General features: G+C 48.3%; 1 protein-coding gene across 3 annotated transcripts in view; it reads right to left on the bottom strand.

Annotated features, from left to right (window-relative positions):
- Positions 1-688: 688 nt before the first annotated feature.
- PDPR (pyruvate dehydrogenase phosphatase regulatory subunit) overlaps positions 689-23,224 on the bottom strand; it is a 78,077-nt gene continuing 55,541 nt past the window's right edge. For all 3 annotated transcript variants that reach the window (XM_054696993.1, XM_037516132.2, XM_037516133.2), the window contains exons 7-18: positions 22,614-22,731; positions 21,738-21,887; positions 19,664-19,856; positions 18,527-18,651; positions 15,620-15,775; positions 14,410-14,543; positions 13,898-14,046; positions 13,345-13,457; positions 12,242-12,336; positions 10,561-10,650; positions 5,604-5,786; positions 689-4,708 (exon numbers count right to left, since the gene is read on the bottom strand). In XM_054696993.1, the coding sequence (XP_054552968.1) occupies positions 4,304-4,708; positions 5,604-5,786; positions 10,561-10,650; positions 12,242-12,336; positions 13,345-13,457; positions 13,898-14,046; positions 14,410-14,543; positions 15,620-15,775; positions 18,527-18,651; positions 19,664-19,856; positions 21,738-21,887; positions 22,614-22,731 (1,911 nt within the window). In that variant the 3' untranslated portion in view covers positions 689-4,303. The remainder of the gene's footprint in view (positions 4,709-5,603; positions 5,787-10,560; positions 10,651-12,241; positions 12,337-13,344; positions 13,458-13,897; positions 14,047-14,409; positions 14,544-15,619; positions 15,776-18,526; positions 18,652-19,663; positions 19,857-21,737; positions 21,888-22,613; positions 22,732-23,224) is intronic.

The raw sequence follows: 23,224 nt of genomic DNA, 5'->3' as shown, positions 1-23,224 counted from the left end.
TTATCTCTCAGCTTTATCTATCCCCCCATCTCTCTCCCATCTCTCCTATCTCTCTATCTCTCTGCCTCTCTCTCCCCCATCTCCTCTCTCTCTCCATCTCTCCTCCTGTCTCTCCCCCTCTCTCTCCTGCTACTTCTCCCATTCTCTCCCCATCTCTCCCGCTCTCTGTCCTCCGTCTCTATCTCCCCTCATCACTCAGCTCTCTGCCCTCTCCTCTCCATCTCTTCCACCCCATCTCCCTTTCTCTCACCTCCCCTCCAGCTCTCAGCCCCTCCCTTCTGTGTCCATGTCCCACTTCTCTCTCGTCTCTGGCTCCTGGTGGGGAGCACGTGCTCCCGACTGGGCGAGGAGACGGGCTCCGGGCTCCTCCGTGGAGCGGCTCACAGCCCGTGAGGTGAGCACACGCCCGGGACAGACCTCTGCAGCGCGGTGGGCGCGGGCCCTGGAGCTTGGCTAAAGCCCGTGTCCTCTCTCCTCTCTCAGGTTCCGGGGTCACCGAGGAGGGGCGAGGCGTCCTCCCCCAGGCTCAGAGGGTCCCGAGGCCCGTGTCTTCTTGACCTCTGGCGCCCGGTCCTTTCACACTTTGCACTCCGGCTACTAAGGGTTTCTGTACAAAGCCGACGCCTCCTGAGGGCAAACACACACCAGGTTACCCGGGGGCGCGCTCCACAGAGGGACACGACAGGGCAGGTAAAATGTTTATTCACGTACAAACTAGGAAGGCGGCGCGAGAATGTGGCGGGAAGGGCACGCAGGGCACAGCGTGAAGGCCACGTCCCCGGAGGGCAGAGGGGCCAGCCTCCCTGTGTCCCGGAGACTCCAGAAGGGTCCGTGGGCTAAAGGGCCGCCAGTGTCCCCGGGACCAGGCACTCGCTCTGCGCGGGGAAGCGCCACTGGAGCGGTGCCAACGCCAAAATGAGTGGCGGCCTCCATCAGCGTCACAGCTGCCCTTCGGTGACAGGCCTGCTGGGGCTTTCTCCCCCACGCCATCCCTCTGGGCAGGAGCGGCCGTGGGGGTGCACGGGGCCCCACGGTGAAATGAAGCTCCTCTGTCTTGCCCTCCGCTCTCCACCCCACTGGCATTGTGGGGTGTAAGGCACTAGAACCGGGTTGGAGCAAGGCGCTCTCAGCTCCAGTTCTTGGTGTGCAAAGGAAATCCTGGCTAGAGCTTTCGGAACAGACGCTAAAAATATCCTCCCACCCCTTGTCATTTCTGACCTTGGGAGGCAGAAAGAGGAGGCGGCAGGAGGTTTGCAAAGGATGAAAACAGGTGCATGTAAATACGAGAACAGTGGCGCACAACCCGCGTTCGTTCCTCACGGGTGCTCTGTGCCGAGAAGTGAAGACTCGTACCCCAGGACCCACCTGGTGGGTAGTGGACAGTGACGACACATACAAAAATACTCACTGCTCTGGAAAAATAGTGCATCTGTAGTGATGAGGGCGCGCAGAGGCGAACCCTGACCGTGAAGGAGCCTGACAACTCAGCACCGTAAACGGGGTGGGGGCGGGTCGGTGCCAGCTGACCCTCGCTCGCTCACTTACTGCGGATGGACACCCGAAACTCTCCTCTCCCGCTGCTTCCTCACATCGGGCTGCTCCGGTGTGAGGTGAGTGTTTCACTCATGAGAAATCCTCCCAACTCAGGTTGAGAAATGCTGCTTCTAGCCAAGTCCGAAAGCGCTCCAGGAGGGGCGTGCGCAGGAAGGTCGAGTACCGCCCACAGATCCTCTCGGGTAGTGAGGGGGTCCTCGCTGGCTACACTGGCCGAGCAGCAGAGATTCAGAGGTGAATCTGGTCGCTGACTCCTGAACGCAGCAGCGCAGCCCCCCGAGGATGTGCCGGCGGGTTCAGACCTGAGACGGCAGGGTGAGCTGAGGCTTCCCCTGCTCTGGTGCGCTCATGCTCCCCCTGCGTCAGACGCGGCGGGGTGTCCACGTGCAGAGCGAGCACACGGGCGGGGCCTTGTCTTCAGGGAACAAACCAGTCCTCGAAAGCTGCTGTCATCCCTCCACTTACACGGCGGCGGGAAAGGGTTGGCGTTTCCAAGGCATGGAAAGGCAGCATCGCAGAAGGCTGGAGTTATTTTTCACTGAGTTTACTTTCCTGGGGACAGTGCAGGAAAGGAGAGCACAGAAAATTCGGGGCCTGCACAAGGAGATGCGAGCAGATGTGGGAATGCCCAGGCTCCACCTCTGCAGAAATGGGGCCTTTGGAACAACGTGAAACCAGGGTCCAGAACTGGACAGAATGATCTCTGGACCCCCAGCGTGGATGGCAACACCTCCTCGCGGGGCCCAGGGGCTCCCTGACGAGCAGTAGAAACAGGGCCTGCGCATGAGGAGAGGTTTTCTGAGCGCGCAAGACGTGGTGATGGATCATTTCAGAGAAAAGTCCCAGCCCTCACAGGCCCTCAACTCTTAGAAGAGGATGAAGACAGGCCAGGACCCCACCGCCCCGGGGACAGAAACGACACAAATCGACACTTGGTCTAAATGTAGAAAATACATTTTAGGATCAAATATGGAAAAACACCAGATCCACACACCTCTGGGAAGACGAGTTTTAAAGCGCCAAGATACACGTGTTTCAAGCAAGCGATGTCCCAGCAGAGAATCATGGTGCCTGTCTGAGGAGTATGACCCTGTTTATTATGGATACGATGTCATGGATGCCTAGACCAAGAACTTCTTTTGGATCCAGGCTGTTTCTCACTCACAGAGATGGCGCGGGAGTGCTGCGGCGCGTGGCCACCTGACTGCGTTGTCCGTCCACGGGTGAGTTGCGCCCTCCTGCTGACCCCAGCCTGGCTTCCTACTCTCTCAAGACCCTCACTGCTCTGTTTCTCGCCAGTTAAATGCTCATCTGCTCCAGAAGAGCGGCCTCCGCTAATCTTAAAAGGGAGGACACTGAAGTGAGTAATGAAGCAGGAGCAGTTTGGCTGGGGAGAGGGCAAGAGACGCCAGGAGGAGCCAGCGTGATGAAATGGGTGCGCGCACATTCTGACTGCCAGAGCAGGCAGATACCTGAGAATTTTAAGCTGCTCTAATAAAATGAAAGGATCTGGCAGAGCTAATGCATCTCCAACAGCAGCTGCCCGCCATCAGATTAGAGCAAGGGGAAATTAAGTGTTGGGATGAAAAGCAGTGTCTCAGCCATAGAAAGCAGAGACAAAAAAGTGTACAGGGTCCTCTTGGGGTACCCCAAGTCATTTTCTACTCTGTAAGATATGGAGAGATGTGGGGGAGCGCAGCAGGACCAAGACCGTGCCCACAACGTGGAGCGGCGGGCCCGTCTGTGCTGGAGGAAGCAGAGCCGAGGTTCTGGCACCCGCCCAGCCAGCGTGGTTAGTTCCTTGGCCCGGACAGAAGGGAGAGAACCGGACGCTGAGCTTGCGGGCCTGGGCGGAAGGGGCTGGTGAGGCTGAACTAACAAAGACAGAGAAAAGCAGCCCTGTATGAACAGGACACTCAAAATCGCTGGCGATGCACTTTCCAAAGGTAGACCTCTGCAGCCGAGAGCGCAGAAGGCAGCACGGCTTCCTCCCTTTCAAACACAGTGACTTGTTTACTCAGCGACATAAAATCCCTTACTTAGAGATTAATCCCTTTTTCTAGAGATTAGCAAGAGATGGAAAAAATCACAGGCAGTGGCCCTGGCCCAACCTAGAGAGCAGGAAGGCGGGGGAGGGGCCAGGCGGGCCATCTCTGCTGCAGACCAGCCGCACTATTGGCATGACACCGCATGACACCGTGACACCGCCCCGTGGAGAGGTAGATGGTCGTCCTCCAGGCTAGAGGAAAGAGGCGCCAGCCCCCAGCACAGCGGCACGGGACGGCGCAGCTGGCTGAAAGGCACAAGCTCACCCACAGCCTATGCAGCTCACACCGTGACCCTCCAAAATGGAGAGGTCACTCCAAGAACATGTAGCCCAGTGGAGACGACTCTCGTCCCAAGGCCCACTCACCACCAGCCTCCCGCGCACTGAGACACAGCACCCAGAACCAGGCTGTCACTGGCACCCACTTCCACAGGTGCAGCTTGTGCCTGTCCTGCCCCCCAGGCCATGGAAGGCGGGGAGCCGGGAGGAACAGCCCAGAGTGTGGATGAGGAGCTGGAGAACTGCAAGAGGGAAGAGGAGATAGAAAGACGAGAGGTTGCAAAGCAAAGTTTAAAAGTAGGTGAAGTTCAAACTTCTATCCAGGGGGGAAAAAAAAGACAGGGCAAAGGTCAAACCAAGAAAAGGTCCTTGAGAAGAAGGAAACTAAGCCCATGAGGAGATGGGGGAGGCGAGGCCACCACCCTACTTCCCGTGCAAGTCACTTAGCTCCACGTCATCCTTTCGGCGCTTATAGGTGAACAGAGAGGGCACAGGGTAGAGCTTTGCCTTGGCCTGGAAGCGGTGTCCGGCGATGTCAATCTCGTACTCGCCACGGTTGATGAAATCTGCTGTCACCACCTGCTCTTCCCCCGTGTCCTCAGAAAAGTTGTGCACGAAGCCCAGGCAGACATGACGCTCGAGCGTGTAGCCGTAGGCGCTGCTGGTGGTCTTGCCCACGTACCGGCCGTTGCGGTAAATGGGCTCCCCCCACCAGGGCCAGAGGTCCAGGTCCGTGTCGTGGTCATCCAGGATGAACATTGTCAAGCGCTTGTACACCCCGTTCTGCTTCTGCTGCAGCAGGGCCTCTCGGCCCATGAAGTCCATGCCCTAGGAGAGAGGGGCAGCTCATTGTGGGACCGTGTGCACCAGGGCCACTGCAGTGGGGGACAGTGCTTCCCACCATGAGGAAAACCCTGTTCACAACGCGAGACACCCTTAGGGAAGTCTTGTGACACACAAATACACGGTTTTCTTTTTTCCAAAAAGATTTTCAATTCCAAGACCACACAGGACAAAAAGTATTTAGGAAAAAATTGTAATTTAGACATATAAAAAGCAGAATAAGTAATCTCTGAGTAGATTAAAGATAGCAGCTCACAAAGAACACTGTAGGATTTACTGAGCTGGCAGGGAGTGCCGGCTACAGCGCCCACAGCATGAGGCGGGGAGACGCACCCAACTGTCTGGGTCTACAAAGAAGGGAGGGGAGTCACTGCCCAGTCTAAAAGAGGAGGCGCAGGTGGTTGAGCGCAGCGCTGTGAAGCTGTCCGCAGCCTCTGCAGCGCAGGTTCTATCCCGACCGGCCGGCCTGGGAGAAACCCACATGGCGAGGCAGACCTCTCCTGCCTCACCTGCTGCTCCCCCCAGCAGTGTTTTCCTCAGTCTGCCTTTTCTGCTCCCCACTTTGTCTCCAGTGAATTCTCTCACCCCTCCACACCCACGCCTCGGGCCTGTACCCCAGTTCTTGTATAAATAAATCTAAAATAAATAAATAAGGAAGTGCTCAAGACAAGGGTTGTCCGTTTACATTTTCATGTTAAGACTTTACCCACAGAGACATGTGTCGTCCTAAGAACATCCTACTCTTCATCTGCCCGATGCTGTCATGGGGCTCATGACACTTTTACACTTCTCCCTCCCACCTTAGCTCTCGTTTCTTTTTTAACGCAGGTTCACTGCCTGGGAAGCTGAGAGACCGCGGAGCCGCGCGGGCGCACAGTACCTTCTCTAATTTCACCCGCGACTCTCGTCCACATTCCAGCGGCGTGGTGAGCGTATTTAGATCCTGACCCCAGAAGGCGAAAAACTTCTCAATTCGGAGACTACGAAGCGCGTAATAGCCAGCATTGCGGATTCCGTATTTCTGCCCGACGCTCATCACCTCATTGTACACATGCAGGGCATACTGGAGGGAGAGACAGCAGTTAGTAGTGAGCGGGCCCCGGCACTGTACGCTGCGTGTGTCCGGCAGTGTGTCGGCGGACACTGGGAACCTGGGCAGGGAAGGAGATCGTCTCCCTTTAATGCAGAAGACCTGGATGGAGAAAACCTCGTAACAGTCCTTACCTCACTCCAGAAACACTGGAGTTTAAAAAAAAAAGGCACATAACCCAAGGCCAGAGCTCAGGCCTGCGGACTGGGGGCCTCCTCTGCCTCAGGAGCGTGAGAGCTGGGAAAGGGGCTTTTAAAAAAAGGCAAGACTTGGCAGCTTCCATCTATCGGGTTGTCGGAAAAGTCACGGCGCATTTTTGCAGCAGATGGCACTAGTTCATTTCTGGAAGTACTAGAATCATTCGCATCTATGTTATTGCTAGTCATTTGACAGTTGACAGTTCTAGCTTCGTTTGGAAAAAAAAAAATTGAACGATTTGGCTGAGTTTTGGAGATTTTACAAGTTGAAGATAGAAGACCAAGCTCTGCATTTTTGCCATATTTTACTGTTTTCCTTCTGTGAAGAGAAGAATGCTGTCAAGCTTGTAAAAAGTTGCATAAAGTTTACCGTTACAATGTTCTGCATGTACGTCAGGGCCAAAGATTGTTCAGGAAATTACTTGCTGGCGATTTTGATCTTATCGATGCTTCTCTGTCAGGGAGGCCCACTGAGGTTAATGATAACAAAATAAAGTCCTCGATCAAGTGAAACCCATGTACCATGACACTGGTTTGCAGAAACACTGAGTATATCCATCATTCAGGCATTCATGACCACCTGAAAAAGCTGGGACACGTAAGCAAGCTCGATATTTGGGTTCCTCATGAACTCGAAGTTCATTTGATAGTGCGGATAAACATCTGCGATATGCTCATTAAACGCGAGGAAAACGATCCTTTTTTGAAAGCAACTGTTAACTGGTAGTGAGAAGTGAACTGTTTACAACAATGTGGTGTGCAGAGTTTTGGTGCCGACATGATGGTTTGCGTCAAACGACATCGGAAGCAGACGTTCATCAGAGGAAGGTTACGCTCTCGGTGTGGTGGGATTTTGAAGATGCCTTGTTTTTCGAGCTCCTAACAAGGAACCAATCAATCAATTCCAATGTGTACTGCCTGCAATTGGATATCATTTGTACAAATCCATCATCCAGAAACATCACAACTCATTCATCGTAAAGGAGTTGTGTCCCATCATGACAACATGAGACCACACACCTTTGATCACCCGATCAAACGGATGGAATGTGTTGCCACATCCACCATACTCGCCTGACCTTGCACCACCAGACTTCCCCTTGTTTCACTCTCTGCAAAACTCCTTGCATGGCTTAACGTTCAATTCAGATGAAGCTAAAAATCAGCACCTTGTCAGTTTTTCACCGATAAAGACAAGTCCTTCTATGAATGAGGAATGATGAGCCTCACTGAAAGTCGGCAAAACGTTATCGAGCAAAATGGGCAAAATATGATTGATTGATCTTGGTTCTTTATATAAATAACCTTTGAAAAACAGAAAAAATGTTGTGACTTTTCCAACAACCCAGTACTTAGATCCTTGTAGGCCGCAGGCGTGCTGACTTGAGAGTCATCAGGAATGTCTCCTTGCTGACCAGGACCAGGGCCCAGGCCTGCGGAGAGCCCAGGGTTGTCACTGCACCAGGCGGCCTTGTAACAGCGGCTCAGGCCCGAGGCTGCAGAAATCTCAGGGAACCAGCATCAAGTCGGGACTGTATAACTAGCAGCTGCAATTTTTTTCCTACAAATACTTCTTCAAAAACAATTTGTGCTACTGTGCGCAGCACCCTGCCCCATAAGTGTGCCCAACAATGAAAACGAAATCTACTATTTTGAAAAGACACACTGTGTAAGATTCAATACATCATGTCAGTTCTCCCTGACACACAAATGCAAAACAAGTATACCATCAAGTTTGTTTTGTTTTGTTCTAATTCATATAAAGTTTATAAGAGAAAACAGGAACTTGTCCTTTTCCAGAATTTTCCAAGCTATGAGGGAGGATAAGCACTACTAAATACTCAAATACATAACAATCAGAAGTGTGATTAGGAGACAGACCAATAGAGCACCACACAGTCCAGGAAAAGCCCAGATACTTATGGGGATTTAACCCTTTGCACTCCGAACCATTTTACGATATTTTGATTTAATTTCTTGTGCCATTTCAAGATAAAACTTCAGGGAAACATGCATGTCTCAAAAAGTTGCATTGAAATAACCTCAATTCCCCGTAATCACTAATAAATTGCAATGTCCCCTGAGAGGGGACATCCCAGTGATATGCTAGAATTCCGATGTCCCCTGAGAGGGAACAGCGGAGTGCAAAGGGTTAATAACCTGTAAAAGTATAATTTCAAATCCTTTTTTTTGAGATTTATTTATTTATGCATAGGGGTACTGGGGTATAGGCCAGAGATGTGGGAGGGGGTGAGAGGATTCACCAGAGACAGAGTGGGGAACAGAACAGGCAGATTGAAGTACACTGCTGAGGGGAGCAGCGACAGAGTCAGGAGGGGTCTGCTGTGCCATTTGGGTTGCTCCCTGGCCAGCTGGGGATCGAACTTGTGCTGCAGCAGCTGCGGAAAGCTTCATGGGTTGCATTTTAACCCCTTGCACCACCAGGAAGGCCCAAATCAATTTTTTATCCAGGTAGGAAAAAACAGTTTTCAAAGTATACCAACAGACACTGCAAAAGGATCGAGTATTTCAACATTTTTAAGAAACCAAACCTATATAAACAGCAACAGCAGAAACTGTAAACACACCAAATGAAGACTAGGGAAATGTTACAGTCCTGCAGTTAGGAAGACCCTGCATCTATGAAACCTCAGAAGCCACAAAACACTGATCAGTTCAACCACATAATGAGAAAAATTTTCTGCAACGTTTTAAAACACTGTCCATAAAAAAAAGTAAAAATGGGCCTCCCTGGTGGCGCATGGGGTAAAGACGCAACCTGTGAAGATGTCTGGGCCGAGGAGAGGGAGAGAGCAGGCATAGAGCCCTGAGGCAGAAGCGTGTCCAGCATGTTCACAGACCAGCAAAGAGCGAGAGAGGTGAAGATGACGGTGATACCAGAACCAGGAGGTTAGGCAGACTGTGAAGGCCCTTGTAGATGGGTTTGTACATTGAAAGAAAGGTGGGTTTGGAAAAATTGCTCCATCTCATGCATTAGGGAAATGGAAACTGTCTGAGCAAGCTACTTTGCACCTACCAGACTAAAGTCTCAAAAGTGTGTACACACATGCTCTAAGTAAAAAGACTTTCTTCTATGCTGCAGCATTTTTTTATAATAGCAAAGGACTAGAAATGTCTAAATGTCTATTAGTACCAGGCTGGCTAAATCATGATTCAACTACCTGATGGAAAACTAGACCACTGTTAAACGTGAGAAAAGAGGAAAATTTTTTCTCTGTAGGCATGGATAGGAATGAGCTCTAAGCGAAACTTAGGAGAAAAAAAAAATGAGAAATGAAGATGAACAGCAGTTTGCACCTACTGGTTTCTAAAAACAGTATTCCAGGGCCTTCCTGGTGGCGCAAGGGTTAGGACGCAACCTATGAAACAATCTGCAGCCACTGCAGCACAAGTTCGATTCCTGGCCACTCAGGGAGCAACCCACATGGCACAGCAGACCTCTCCTGACTCACCCGCAGCTCCCCTCAGCAGTGTACTTCAGTCAGTCTGCCTGTTCTGTTCCCCACTCTGTCTCTGGTGAATCCACTCATCCCCTCCCCCCCCCCACACCTCTGGCCTGTACCCCAGCTCTTGTATGCATAAATAAATAAATCTTTTTTTTTTTTTTATTTTTTTTTTTTTACAATTTTTTTTTTTTTTATAGAGGCATGCTTTTTATTTATTTATTTATTTATTTATTTATTTATTTATTTATTTATTTGTTTTTGTTTATACATGCACTGGGTACAGTCAGAAGCGCGGGAAGGTGAAAGAATTCACCAGAGCCAGAGCGGGGAGCAGAGCAGGCAGAAGGACCGAAGCACACTGCTGAGGGGAGCAGCGGGCGGCAGGAGAGGTCTGCACGCCATGTGGGACCCTCCTCCGGTGGCCGGGGAGCAGCCGGGGATCGAACCAGCGCCGCAGAGGCTGCGGGCAGCTTCGCAACCCAGCGCTCAACCGCTGCGCCACCGGGGAGGCCCTAAATCTTTTTTTTTTTAAAAAGAGGGTCTCCCTGGTGGCGCAGCAGGTTGAACGCCACATTGTGAAGCTGTCCGCAGCCTCTGCAGCTCGGGTACGATTCCTGGCTGGCCAGAGAAAAACTCACTTGGCGTGGCAGACTCTCCTGCCTCGCCCGCTGCTCCCCACAGTAGTGTCTTTGGTCCGTCTGCCTGTTCTGCTCCCCATTCTGTTTCTGGTGAATTCTCTCACCCTCCCGCGCCTCTGACCTGTTCCCCAGTTTTTGTATAAATAAATCAATCTTAAAAAAAATAAGTATTCCAAATATGTCTTAGAACTTACTTGCACATACACAAAATCTCATGACATACAAAGACAAACATCACAAGTGGTGATTGGCACACACTGAATAGGTGGCAATGATTAACTTTTAAACCTTGTTTAAAAGTTTATAACCTGTTCAAAAAGTTAATAGTTATAGACGTAAAAATTTCTTTAATGAAACCCGCCTCACTTGCCCAGGCCCAGCCAGACAGGCCCATCCCCTGCCCGTGCTCTGGGTGGAGAGCTGGCTTGGCTCCTCGTGCACTCACCTCTATGGGGATGTAAAGCATGAATCCCGGCTCTCCCGTATGTGTCATGCTCATCACCCGGATCCCATTCGCATAACCCACACTCATCTCCTGTGGGTAAAGACAGAGAAAGTCAGCATGGAAACTTCGCAGGGGAAGTGGGCACTCCAAACACTGTTAAAGGGATGAGCTGAAGTAAATCCCTCTCATTAGCACTGCACCTTGTGTGCAGCCCCCTCCGAGGCAGAGAGACAGTAAACCAAAGAATTGTATCCTGGAACAGCCGCTTCCCAGGCAGTGGGGTCACGGGAATGGAGCACAATCTTCAGAGCCTCTCTTCTCAGGAATGTTGTGTCAGGAGTACTTTCCAAGCTGCTAGTGGGAAGTGGCAAAGCCCTGACTAGTATGAAGTATTTCTTTTTGCAAAGTGCTGCTGAAGATTTGTTTTACTCCAGCACGTTGTGAGCAATGAAGACCAGGCAGCTGTCTTCTCTGGGAGACTTGGCAGACAAGCCCTGGGTATGCGCCCCTCAAAAGATGATGCCCAGTGATCACAGAACACATTTCACCTGCTGCCCTGGCATCAGAGACCAGGATCTAATGTACAAAATGTATTTATAGCAGCTGTTACCTAATGGGCCACCGACTCAGCGGTTACTCCTCTAATGCAAAGTGGTTGAACCCCAGATGCTTCCACAAGAATCCAACAAAACAGGCTGCCCTGCAGCACCAGCATGTGGACCATTCCTTCAGGAAGCAAAGCAAGTGCTGTGAAGGGGTCCGCTGGCAGTGAACTGTGATGTTTCCTATTGCTTTCACTCTGCCTTGGAAAAAAATAGAAGCTGTAAAAGCAAATAGTGGGTGGACCCCAACTTTGGTTTGAATGTCAAAGCGCCTCCATCAGTTAAGTATCCTGCAGCTGCTTGTTACAGGTGCCAAAACCTAGGTCTGCCTCCCTCTCAGCCACCTCCGAGAGGGAGTTATCATTCCTTTTCTTCAATTACAATTTGTTTCACTCAGCTATAGCAAAGTAGAAGAAAATTACCTAAGTTGTTTAGATTCATCTAAACCACTTCTTGCCTGATGAGGCCACACACACAGCGGTTACTCTGTAGATGGAAAACAGGAAGGGGGCTGGGCCTTGACTGGCATTTTTTTTGGCATCAGTGTCATAATCCCGTAATTAAAAACTTTACTGCTACAGAAAGCAGTAAATATACAGAATTGATACTCGGTGCAGTTAAATTAATCTCCAAGAAATCCTAATGTTCATTAAATCAGGACATCTTGAAGGGTAAGAAATAATTCAGTCATTTTGTTTGCATAAGTTATCACTTTGTGGACATTTACAGCATGGTCCAAACAAGTAATTGGGCCTTCCTGGTGATGCAGGGGTAAAAGTCTCAGCATCATCAAGCTACCTGCAGCCACTGCGGCATGAGTTCAATCTCCAGCCAGGGAGCAGACCTCTCCTGCTTCGCTCACTGCACCCCTCAGCAGTGTATTTCAGTCAATACACCTATTCTGCTCCACATTCTCTGGTGAATCCTCTGAACCCCACACCTCTGGCCTGCACCCCAGCTCTTGTATGCATAAATAAAAAATAAATCTTTAAAAAATAAAAAAAAAAAAACAAGTAATTGCCATCTCTGTAAAAAACATTCCCCAACCATTTAAAAACTAGAACTTTACTAGCACCCACCTTGCAAAAGAGACTTGGAAAGTGTTCCGGAGTCATAGGGGCATAGGACAACTCGGACAGCACATCCACAGCTCGAGGACCAATCAGATTGAGAGCTACATGGGAAAGAGAGAGAGCAGTGTGGCCTCTGGGTGAAGCGCTGAGCGGAAGGTCTGCTCTGTGCCTGTGTGCAGGCCTGTGTGGTAGTAGGACAGTGAAAGCATCCCTTTTTGGGGGGAACTCAAGACTGGACACAGCATACACCCCACTCCAGACAGGCTGTCTGGTGCAGCTCTGACGGCTGGCTTGCCTTTCCTTTCCGGCTCCAGAGGAAGACAGCATCCTAGAGTCCCTCTTGCGGTCAGGCTGGCATCATGAGACCAAGTCCTGGCACAGGGAAGGAGCCACTTCCAGGACCGGCCATGAACCCTCTGCACAACCTCCATTTCCTTCCTCTTTCCACTGTGAGGACCTGATGGTGAAAGCTCCAACCCCACATCAGGACCTAAGGGAGCACTCGGAGGACAACCGCTCCACACCCTGTGGTAACCGCAGCTTGAGCTAGTTACACATAAACCACCCTCGCTTGGGCTAGCAAACAACTTTGGTCCAGTAAGATTCTGTAGTTTGCCAATCTGGTATAATAAGCCAGAAGTTGGCACTTGCTACAATTATTTGAGAATGAGTGTGGTGGGGGTGAGGGGCAGGAGTCTGTTGGGGAAAGCTGGAGTGGGGCAGCAGAAGGGGGTAGCTCCTTCAGCGGGACTGCAAAGGAAGAGATTAAGTCATCCTTAAAATTTACTCGGTTTTAAAAAAGCTAAGGGGACATTTTAAAGAAAATGTTACTTAGGTGATATAAAGGTATCTTGAAATGAATTCTCATTCAACAGATAAATTGAGTTCTCGCATACTGACTATAGGGCTCTAGCAGTGAAAAGACAGAAACTGAAACACTTGTTTTGCACTTGACTTATAAAAATGTGGGGGAATTATTAAAGACTAGTTTTCTAGAACCAGAGAGCCTCTTCCACACTTCTGAATATCAAAATGAGAAAGGCAAATAGAGAAGACCAGCCTGGATGGGCCAGCCTCTTCTCACCCAGCTGACCCCAGAGGCCACTTACCAGTGTACTTCCAGGTGACGTCCTCCAGAAGCAGGTTGCTGTCTTCCGGCATGTGTTTTTTAAGCCAGGCCCAACAATGGACCTGCTGGTCAGTTGGAGAAATCATGAAGAAACTGAAAGTGAGACCCAAAAGTGATCAAAACCAGACAGTAGAAGAGGACCGGGAAGCAATCAAGTCTTCAGCTGGTTTCAAAGCCATGAACAGAACACTGGCAAATCAACTCTCAGCCTTTGGGGGGGTCTGTAACATAATTTCTAGACTATACCTTCAAAACAGAAGATTCTGGATTCCTGTTAGTGCTCAGAGATTATACAGACCAACTAACCTAAGGAATCTTCTCACAGCTAGTTCTTCAGCGCCAAATTTTACATAATCACGTGAGTTTCTTTTTTTCTGAATTTCTTTTTGTACTGGGTTGTAAATGAACTGGCCATGAGTTAAATGTTTCTCTGACCGTGGTACAATTATGACTCCCTAGAAAAACAATTTGGGCGCTCCGCTCTGCCATGACACCCCCAGAAAGCAGCACCGAGGGGCAGCGGCAGGCCTAACCTGCGCTTGTTCAGCCGAGCGATGCTGCAGTCGTTCTCGTAGCCGCCGCGCTCGTTGAGCATGCCGGTGTGCACGATGTGGCCCACAGGCACGTCCAGGTCATTGGAGAAGAGGTACTGTAGAATTTCTAAGGCCTGATCCCCGGTGGACTGCAGGGTTAAGGGACAAAGCAGAGAGAGTAAGCACGAGAGCATTTGGGCAGCGTGGCCCGACAGGCAGTGCAACGCCTGAAAAAATTCAACGAGCCGGGACTCATGCAGCATGATCTGCGGAGTCGCCACTTGAAGAACCTGAGAACACTAGCGAGCGGTTCCAATAATAAATGGGCCTCTGCCAGGACATCCAAAGCCAGAAACAGCTGAAAGTTCAGAGATACCTTACAATACCGGTAAAACACTAAAATATACTGAAGTTCTTAGAGAATCAGTTTTGAAGTGACAGATGAAAAGCAGGATGCAGTCAATAAATATGCCATTTTTCTAATCTGTTATTTTTAACTCCCAAACACTTACTGTTATTTCGAACTTTGTGAAAGAGGACATGTCAATGACACAAACAGCTTCCTTACAGCACTTGACTTCAGACTCCACAATGTCAAACCAGTCTGGCTTATAGAAAGTCTTGCTCTGCTCCAAGGCTAGGAGGTCTACAGAACAGGAACAACAAAGAAAGACAAAAGGAGGGAATTTATATTGGGAACTATCCCTGTATAGTTCAGAATAATAGAACTGATTTTTGTTAACTATACTTTCAGGAACACATTTTAGCTCTATACATTCAAAAATAAGTTTTATTTTTATTTATTGGTCTAGGGGTTAAGTCTCAAAGCAATCACCACTGTGGCATGAGTTCAGTCCCTAGCCAGGGAGCTGACTACATGGTGCAGCAGACCTCTCCTGACTTGCATGCTGCTCCACTCAGCAGTTTATTTCACTCAATCTGCCTGTTCTGCTCCCCACTCTGTCTCTGGTGAATCCTCTCACCCCTTGCCTCTCTAGCTACACCCCAGTTCTTGCAAGCATAAAGATAACTTTTTTTTAAAAAGTTTTATTTATTTATACAAGAACCGGGGTACAGGCCAGATGCGGGAGGGGGTTGTGTGGTGAGAGGATTCACCAGAGAGAGTGGAGAGCAGACAGGCAGACTGATGAAACACACTGCTGAGGGGAGCAGCAGGCGAGACAAGAGAGGTCTGCCACACCGTGTGGGACCCTCACCAGCCGGCCGGGATCCAACTGGTGCTGCAGAGGCTGCGGACAGCTTCACGGTGCTGTGCTCAACTGCCTGCGCCACCAGGGGACGCCCGAAAAAAAAAAAATTTTTAAGAAAGCAAACACTGTACAAAAAATGAACCATGATGTAAAATAGAAATAATATTAAAGAAAAATATCTTTTAAAAAAATGAAGTTTTAGGGCCTCCCCGGTGGCTCAGTGGTTAAGCGCTGGGTGACTAAACTGCCCGCAGCCTCTGCAGCACCGGTTCGATCCCCAGCCCCCGGGCGAGGGTCCCACATGGTGCACAGACCTCTCCTGCCGCCCGCTGCTCCCCTCAGCAGTGTATCATCAGTCTGCCTGTTCTGCTCTCCGCTCTGGCTCTGGTGAATTCTCTCACCCTCCCGCACTTCTGACTGTACCCAGTGCTTGTATAAATAAATAAATAAATCTTTAAAAAAAAAAATGAAGTTTTATTCTCAAGACAAGAGAGAGAATGTGCCTTCTTACCTTTGTCTGGTGGCACAAAGTACTTTGGTCTCTCGAATCCATGTTTCTCCATCCATCTGGCTCCTTGTGCGTCCAGCCGGTCATAGAGAGGAGATGTGCGTAACTGCCTCCCAGTCTGGAAATCCCAGCGGGGAACCTTCAGATCACATAGCAGAGCTAGAACACATATAAACAGTTGTGAAAGCCCAAGCCACAGGGCAAACACCCAACATCCACTAGGCTCCAGTTCTCTCCATTCAGAAGAAAATGCTTTCCAAGCTAACACAGCCTGATTTGCCTAACAGGGCCCTGCATCACAGGCATGCTCCAGAAGATACACTGAGCAGCTGGAATAGTCCCTCCATGGACTTATAAGCTATGTATCCCCTAGCAACTCTGTCCTCCATTATCGTTCCAAATTAGCAATAGAAACAATGGGAGAAAGACCAAAATTCTGAACCGGACTAAGCTCCACAGCAGACATGAAGGTGATATCTAAGTGGGACACAGTGGCTACAAGTGTGAGAAATGACATCTGGTTCTTCCCAGAGCTGGTGCTGGTGGGATCTCAGACCTTTGACACACATTTCCTCTCCAATACTCAACCCAGTTCTGAAGTGAGAGGGTAACAGCATACCTAGATTTGGTGTCTCTGAAATCTGCACAGTACTGTCCCAGTGACATTTATCACATAACAAAGCTCAAGGTCAGAATTCACTTCTCCTAATGGCCAATCTGCAACAGCAGTACGTAAAAATAGCCAGGAAGAGTGTGATCTCTAGTCCCTTCCAAAGAGAAGACTTGACCTTACACCCTTCCAAACAAGAGGTACATGGGGGTGGTGAAGAGAAGGAAGCCATGCTGGTTTCCTGGTACTGTGACTATCTTTCAATCTCCTTAGGTATTTTACATTCTACTTTCCTCTTCACCATTGTCTATTTTATGGGAGTCAGAGAAGGCCTCCAAAAGTGCCATCCATCAAGAAGCTGCAGTTCAGTCATGATCTACACAGGTAGGTTCTACAATTAACAACAAATGGGGAAGGGCCTCCCCGGTGGCGCAGCGGTTGAGCACTGGGTTGCAAAGCTGCCCGCGGCCTCTGTAGCACCGGTTCGATCCCCGGCTGCTCCCCGGCCACCAGAGGAGGGTCCCACATGGCGTGCAGACCTCTCCTGCCGCCCGCTGCTCCCCCCAGCAGTGTACTTCGGCCCTTCTGCCTGCTCTGCTCCCCGCTCTGGCTCTGGTGAATTCTCTCACCCTCCCGTGCTTCTGACTGTACCCAGTGCATGTATAAACAAAATAAACAAACAAATAAATAAATAAAACATGCCTCTATTAATAAAAAAAAAAATTTAATAAAAAAAAAAAAACAAATGGGGAAAACTACACTTACAACAATAGTTGAATATTTCTTTTTTTTTTTTTTAAAAGATAGGTTTGGTTTTTTTTAAAGATTGATTTATTTATTTGTTTGTTTGTTTGTTTGCTTGTTAATACAAGCACTGGGTACAGTCAGAAGTGCGGGTGGGTGAGAGAATTCACCAGAGCCAGAGCGGGGAGCAGAGCAAGCAGAAGGACCGAAGTACACTGCTGAGGGGAGCAGCGGGCGGCAGGAGAGGTCTGCGTGCCATGTGGGACCCTCCTCTGGTGGCCGGGGAGCAGCCAGGGATCGAACCGGCGCTGCAGAGGCAGTGGGCAGCTTCGCAACCCAGCGCTCAACTGCTGCGCCACCGGGGAGGCCCTTTTCTTTCTTTTTTTAAAGATTTATTTATGCATACAAGAACTGGGGTACAGGCCAGAGGTGTGGGTGGTAAGAGGATTCACCAGAGAAAGAGTGGGAAACAGAACAGGCAGACTGACTGAAATACACTGCTGAGGGGAGCAGCAGGCAAGTCAGGAGAGGTCTGCTGTACCATGTGGGTAGCTCCCTGGCTAGGGATCGAACTCATGATGCAGTGGCTGTGGACTGCTTCAATGGTTGCGTCTTAACCCTTTGCGCCACCAGGGAGGCCCAATAGTTCAACATTTTAATCAAAACATTTGCTAAAAGTAAAGAAACTTAGTTACATGTAACTGCTGCTAGGTCCTTCATCTCCTATGGATGCAAGTTCTCTGACCCCGGCCAAAAGTGAGCACACAGGGTTAAAGGTCATCCAAAGGCCTCAACATGAATGTCAACAGTGGGTTCACAGCCAATGTAGAAACTTAGTCCTGAGTATAAACATGCCCCAAATATTTAGATGTATTTTGGCAAAGTCTGGTAATACATCTTCAGTGCAGGCAAAAGAAATTGAATTCTGGTTTGATCAATTTCTGATACAAAAGTCATCTTTAAGGGCTTACTGGCAAATAAATCAGAGACAGGTAGAATAAAAAATTAAAGGTAGAAAGGCCAATCTTTCAAAGTTGGAAGGAAGCAAGAGTAAGGAGGGAGCAGGAATGCATGTTTTGCAGTTAGCTGAGCTGTGCCCTCCTGCCTTGCTAGCACCTGATGGGCTAATACCAGAAGCCACTCAGAAGCTGAAACGCTGAGAATGACAGAGGTTTTCTACCTTGGAGCGCAAACTATGATTTCTAAGACCTAGTAGGGATGGAGAGCTTTCACTCTGACATAGGGTCTTTCTAGCAAAGTGGAAAGGAGGCACGGCTAGGAATATGAGAGAAGGTGCTGAGGCAACCTGACAGGAATCCAGCCTGGAAATCCTAATGTACTTTCCTTCCCCCAAAAGTAAACAAGGGATGACCTGCTTGAAGGGGGTGTCTGTAAATACCATGTGGGACATGACACGCCCAACAAAGCCCTAAAAACTCCAACATCAGAAGCCCAACTTGAAGCAGTGACTAAAGAACTGAGGGGGACTCCGCCCCTCTGCAGGATAGAGGCACCGGGGAAGGCAGTTAGGGTGACTGGGATAAAAAGTCACTTACGCATGACTTCCATGACCCGGTGGCGCAGGAAAGTGCGGCTGCTCTGGAGGGCACCAAAACGCTTCAAGTCCAATTCCCAGACATTTTCTGAGGGGTAACCATGCACCATCCACTCCGCAAGGTACCTGTTTAGATTTAGGGGATGGGGAGTCAGTTATGGGGCCTCCGATGTGATGCTCTCAGCACTTGTACTAGGAGTCAAGAATTACGAGATACAGTTTCTGGGTGACTTCCTCAACTTTTCTGAAAGAAACAAATGTAAATCCATCAATGGCTCTCCCAGGACTGAGGATTTTAGCTCCAAGAGAGTCCCTGGAAAGTGCTTAAGACAGAAGCCACAGCTATGAAGAGATAAGAATTAAGTACACATACAAATGCACTCTATAATTTATATATCCAGTGGATTTTTCCAGCAAAAACGTCACGTCAAGTTATGCAGTCATCTGACTCCATGTCTGTTCCCAATGTTTTTGGTGATTCCCCTTCCAAAGTGTTCTTAGCGATTCAGATCACTTAAGAAAAGTGACCTCATTAATTAAAAAAATTTTAATTGTGATAAAATACACGAACATAAATCAACCGTCTGTATTCTTCTACGTGTACACTTTAGAGGCATTAAGCACATTCATATTTTCATGTAACCATCAGCCCATGGTCCAGAAGTTGCTTCATCTTCCAAAGCTGCAAGCATGTATCTGCCAATCTTCTGTCTGTCTCCATGAACTGAATGGCTTTACCTCTTGTAAGGGGAATCACACAGCATTTGTCCCCTCATGACTGGCTTTTTATTAGTACCTACTTTTTAAATAAAAACATGTTAATACTCAGCAGCATCCTCTGTCTCACTTGTCATACTTGTTTCCAAATTCAAATAACATTCAAAGGACCAGCTTAGTTACCACTCATAGAGGACAAAAGATGCGCCAAAAGGCACTGTGGCTAGCTCCGAAAAAGAGTTATAAAAATATTTTGCACAGCATTTCTGGAATATCAGGAGTTTCCTGTGATGATTACTTTGAAATGGGCAACTCTCAAATTACATGTATCTTATTGGTAGCATGCTAGAAAAAACATACTCCATATCAACAAGTAATTCTAGAAAGGAAGAAGCCTAGCAAGTGAGTCAGTGAGACTTACTTTCCAGCCCCTCCACCAAATGAAAGGCCAGCAGAGTTCATTCCTGCCAGCACGAAATAGCCCTGGACTGAAGGAGACTCGCCCATGATGCATCTCATGTCTGGTGTGAAGGTCTCGGGGCAATTCACCAACTTCATGATCTCCAGAGACTCCAGTTCTGGCATCCTACGCAGGAGGGAACTCAACAGCGGCTCTAAGCAAAAACAAACCCAAACAGAGTCCTCAGCTTTAGGGAACTCAAAACAACTTACAGTTTTCTATATCCTCTCCTTTCAAAAAATCTCTTGGAAGAGGCTTTCTAAGATGGGTCAAATGGGCCATTTACCACAAAGCAGAAATCTTTGTGGAATGTTAGGACACCCCTATGCAGCAATGGCATAAAGACCAGAAAAATGACTTAGAAAGGAAAGGAGCAATGGAAGCCATAGTGGCTATCTTGTGTGACCAGCACACACGAAGGTTCTTTAGCCGCGTCTGCAGAGACGCACTGAAAGGCGCCCTGTCCCTAGGTTGGAAGAGCTACAAAAGCTATTCCAAGTCCTCAGCCTGTTTTAATATAATTCCACTGGCTGGGAATTATCCAGTGGGATGGGGTAGATGAAACCAGACTAAAGCTGGTTGGTAGATACAGGGGAATTTCTGTATACTATTCCCTCTGCTTTTAAAAGTTTTTAAGTTTCCCATAGTAAAAAATTTAAGAAAAAAGTCCATTAAGGGAAATTTTTCCACAGAGACCCTTTGATATCTTTTGAATTTCCATTCATGTGACTATACTATTCAATAAATAAAATTTAAATTATTTTAAAACTGAGTGAAAGGTCAGATTAACAATTCTGCGTCTAAAATTCTCTTCAGGGCCTCCCCGGTGGTGCAGCGGTTGAGCGCTGGGTTGAGAAGCTGCCCGCAGCCTCTGCAGCGCCGGTTCGATCCCCGGCTGCTCCCCGGCCACTGGAGGAAGGTCCCACATGGCGCGCAGACCTCTCCTGCCGCCCGCTGCTCCCCTCAGCAGTGTACTTCGGTCCTCCTGCCTGCTCTGCTCCCCGCTCTGGCTCTGGTGAATTCTCTCACCCTCCCGCCCTTCTGATTGTACCCAGTGCTTATATAAATAAACAAACAAATAAATAAATCTTTTTTAAAAATAAATAAATAAAAATAAAATTCTCTTCAATTTTGGGCCTCCCCAGTGGCGCAGCAGTTGAGCACTGGGTTGCAAAGCTGCCCGCAGCCTCTGCAGCGCCGGTTCGATCCCCAGCCACCAGGCGAGGGTCCCACATGGCACGCAGACCTCTCCTGCCGCCCGCTGCTCCCCTCAGCAGTGTACTTCGGTCCTTCTGCCTGTTCTGCTCCCTGCTCTGGCTCTGGTGAATTCTCTCACTCTCCCATGCTTCTGACTATACCCAGTGCTTGCATAAATAAATAAATAAACAAACAAACAAACAAATAAATAAATCTTTCTTAAAAAAAAAAAAAAAGTCTTTAAAATTCTCTTCAATTTTATATGATTTCTTACCAAAATGTTTCCTCCTAGCCTAGAAACGTCAGCGATGATTTTTAGGTGATTAACAGGTCAAAAGTCTTTTAACCAAAATTTTGATATTAGTTCACTGAATTGCTAACCGGTATCTACATCCTCAGGCCAGGTTGCTCTTTATAACCACCAATGGGGTTCCTATAAAGATCAAATAGCAAACTAATTTTGAAAATGCTTTAAAAAATGTAACATCTTAATAGTGGTTGCCAGAGGGGAGGGAGGCTGGGAATGAGTTAAAATGGGTGGAGGGGGTGACGAGGAACAAACTTCCAATTATAAACAAGTCATGAGGATGTAACGCACATGGCAGCTGTAGTCTGTAATACTGCAGAGCACACCTCAAAGTTGCTAAGAGAGTAAATCGTCAAAGTCAACTTTGAATGGTAACGTGGTAACTAGACTGACTGTGGGTCACGATGCATCCCAATATTGAATCACTATGTTGTACACCTGAGACCAATATAATGTTATATGGCAAAAAAAATTTTTACATAACATCTTAGGCAAAAATAAGCCATTGCTGGTATAATCTAGTTCACATACCAAAGTGGTCCCAGTCCTCCTGTAGGTTTTGAATCTCCAGTTGGTTCTTGCCCTCAGTGAAAATTGGTTTTGGATTCTTCTCAAAGCCCCCAGACAAGATACCACCCTGCCAGCTCCGAATATAGATTCTTCCATCAGCATCCACAATAGCTGAGGAAGAGAAATGACAAGGGAGTGGGAGATAGAAGAGAAAAACAGGGTTCAGAGGCAAGCCACCCTTCTAAATCGACAGAAAAATAAAAGCAAACTGCCCTTAATGGCCTTATTAATGAAAAGCATCCAACGAACACAGGCATTAATTAGCTTTAAATATATTGTTTGAGGTCAATGGAGCAGGAGTCTCTCTCTCAGATTTAAAGTGGAGACGGGGTTTCTGATTATCTCCAGTGATCAGCTACCTAGAAGCAGGACCAGTTCTCACAGCCAAACAAATATAAGTGCCAATGTGCCACGTGGGAATGTAACGGGATTTACAGAGCCTGGTGCTAGAGAGCAAGACCTCCAAAATGTTATCAAAACCCTCTCCCATGGTGCTTGGAGTCGCTGAACAATCAGGTTTATAACTTAGCTATGACATTTCTACAGCACATAGCATTTAAGTCAAAAATTCAAGATTACATTCCAAATAGTTTCAATTTAGATCTCAGATGCTACAATTAGCTTGCAAAACAAAAACAAAAATGCTTAGGTGGAATGCCCATTTGGCCAGCCTTTCAAGAAGAGCTATCAAAGTAAAGTTAGAATTGGGTGCACCTTCCTGTAACAGGCTCCAGAAAAGATGAGACTCACGCACAATCTGTCCTTAGCAGAAAGTCTTTCTTTCCAGAGGACAGAATGGCAAGGAAACAAGATTAAAAACAAAGTGCAAGTCCTCACTTGGTGTGTTGCTCTGCAGAGGGGTCTCCAAGGGGCGAGTCAGAAGGTAGAAGTGTTCGCAGGCATGTAACGGGATACTAACCGGCTCCTCGTTGGACAGACCCAGCTCGTATGCCCACTACAAATGGACAGATTTATTTGTAGGTGGGAAGAGGAACAGAAAGACAAATGAGCTAGTTCAGCCACTTGAAAAGAGTTTAATTTCAAGTGGCTCAGGTGTGCTCTTGCTACAATGTCAGGTGTAGGAAGCCAAGTTTCAGCCTGCTTCAGTTCAATTGTTTGGATAGGGACAACACTACACTTTTTAAACCATAATAGTTACTCTAAGATCAAAGATTACCAGCTAGTAAAGGAGCTCACAGGGAGCAAATGAGGCCCTTTTAAGGAATTGCCTGGCCTCACTACAAAACCCAAGCATGAATCATAAAGGAACTTCCCATGGTCACTTTAAGATCATAGAGGGGAAAGCAAGGGACCAACATGCCTTAAAAGAAGCAACTGTTGGGCCTCCCCAGTGGCGCAGCGGGTTGAGTGCCATGCTGTGAAGCTGTCCACAGCCTCTGCGGTGCAGGTTTGATTCCCGGCCGGCCAGGGAGAAACCCACATGGCGT

Source organism: Talpa occidentalis, unplaced genomic scaffold (genome assembly GCF_014898055.3).
Source record: "Talpa occidentalis isolate TD23 unplaced genomic scaffold, MPIMG_talOcc4v2.1 talOcc4.17, whole genome shotgun sequence".
In the NCBI taxonomy this organism is placed as follows: Eukaryota; Metazoa; Chordata; class Mammalia; order Eulipotyphla; family Talpidae; genus Talpa; species Talpa occidentalis.
This window is presented reverse-complemented; position numbering and strand designations above follow the sequence as displayed.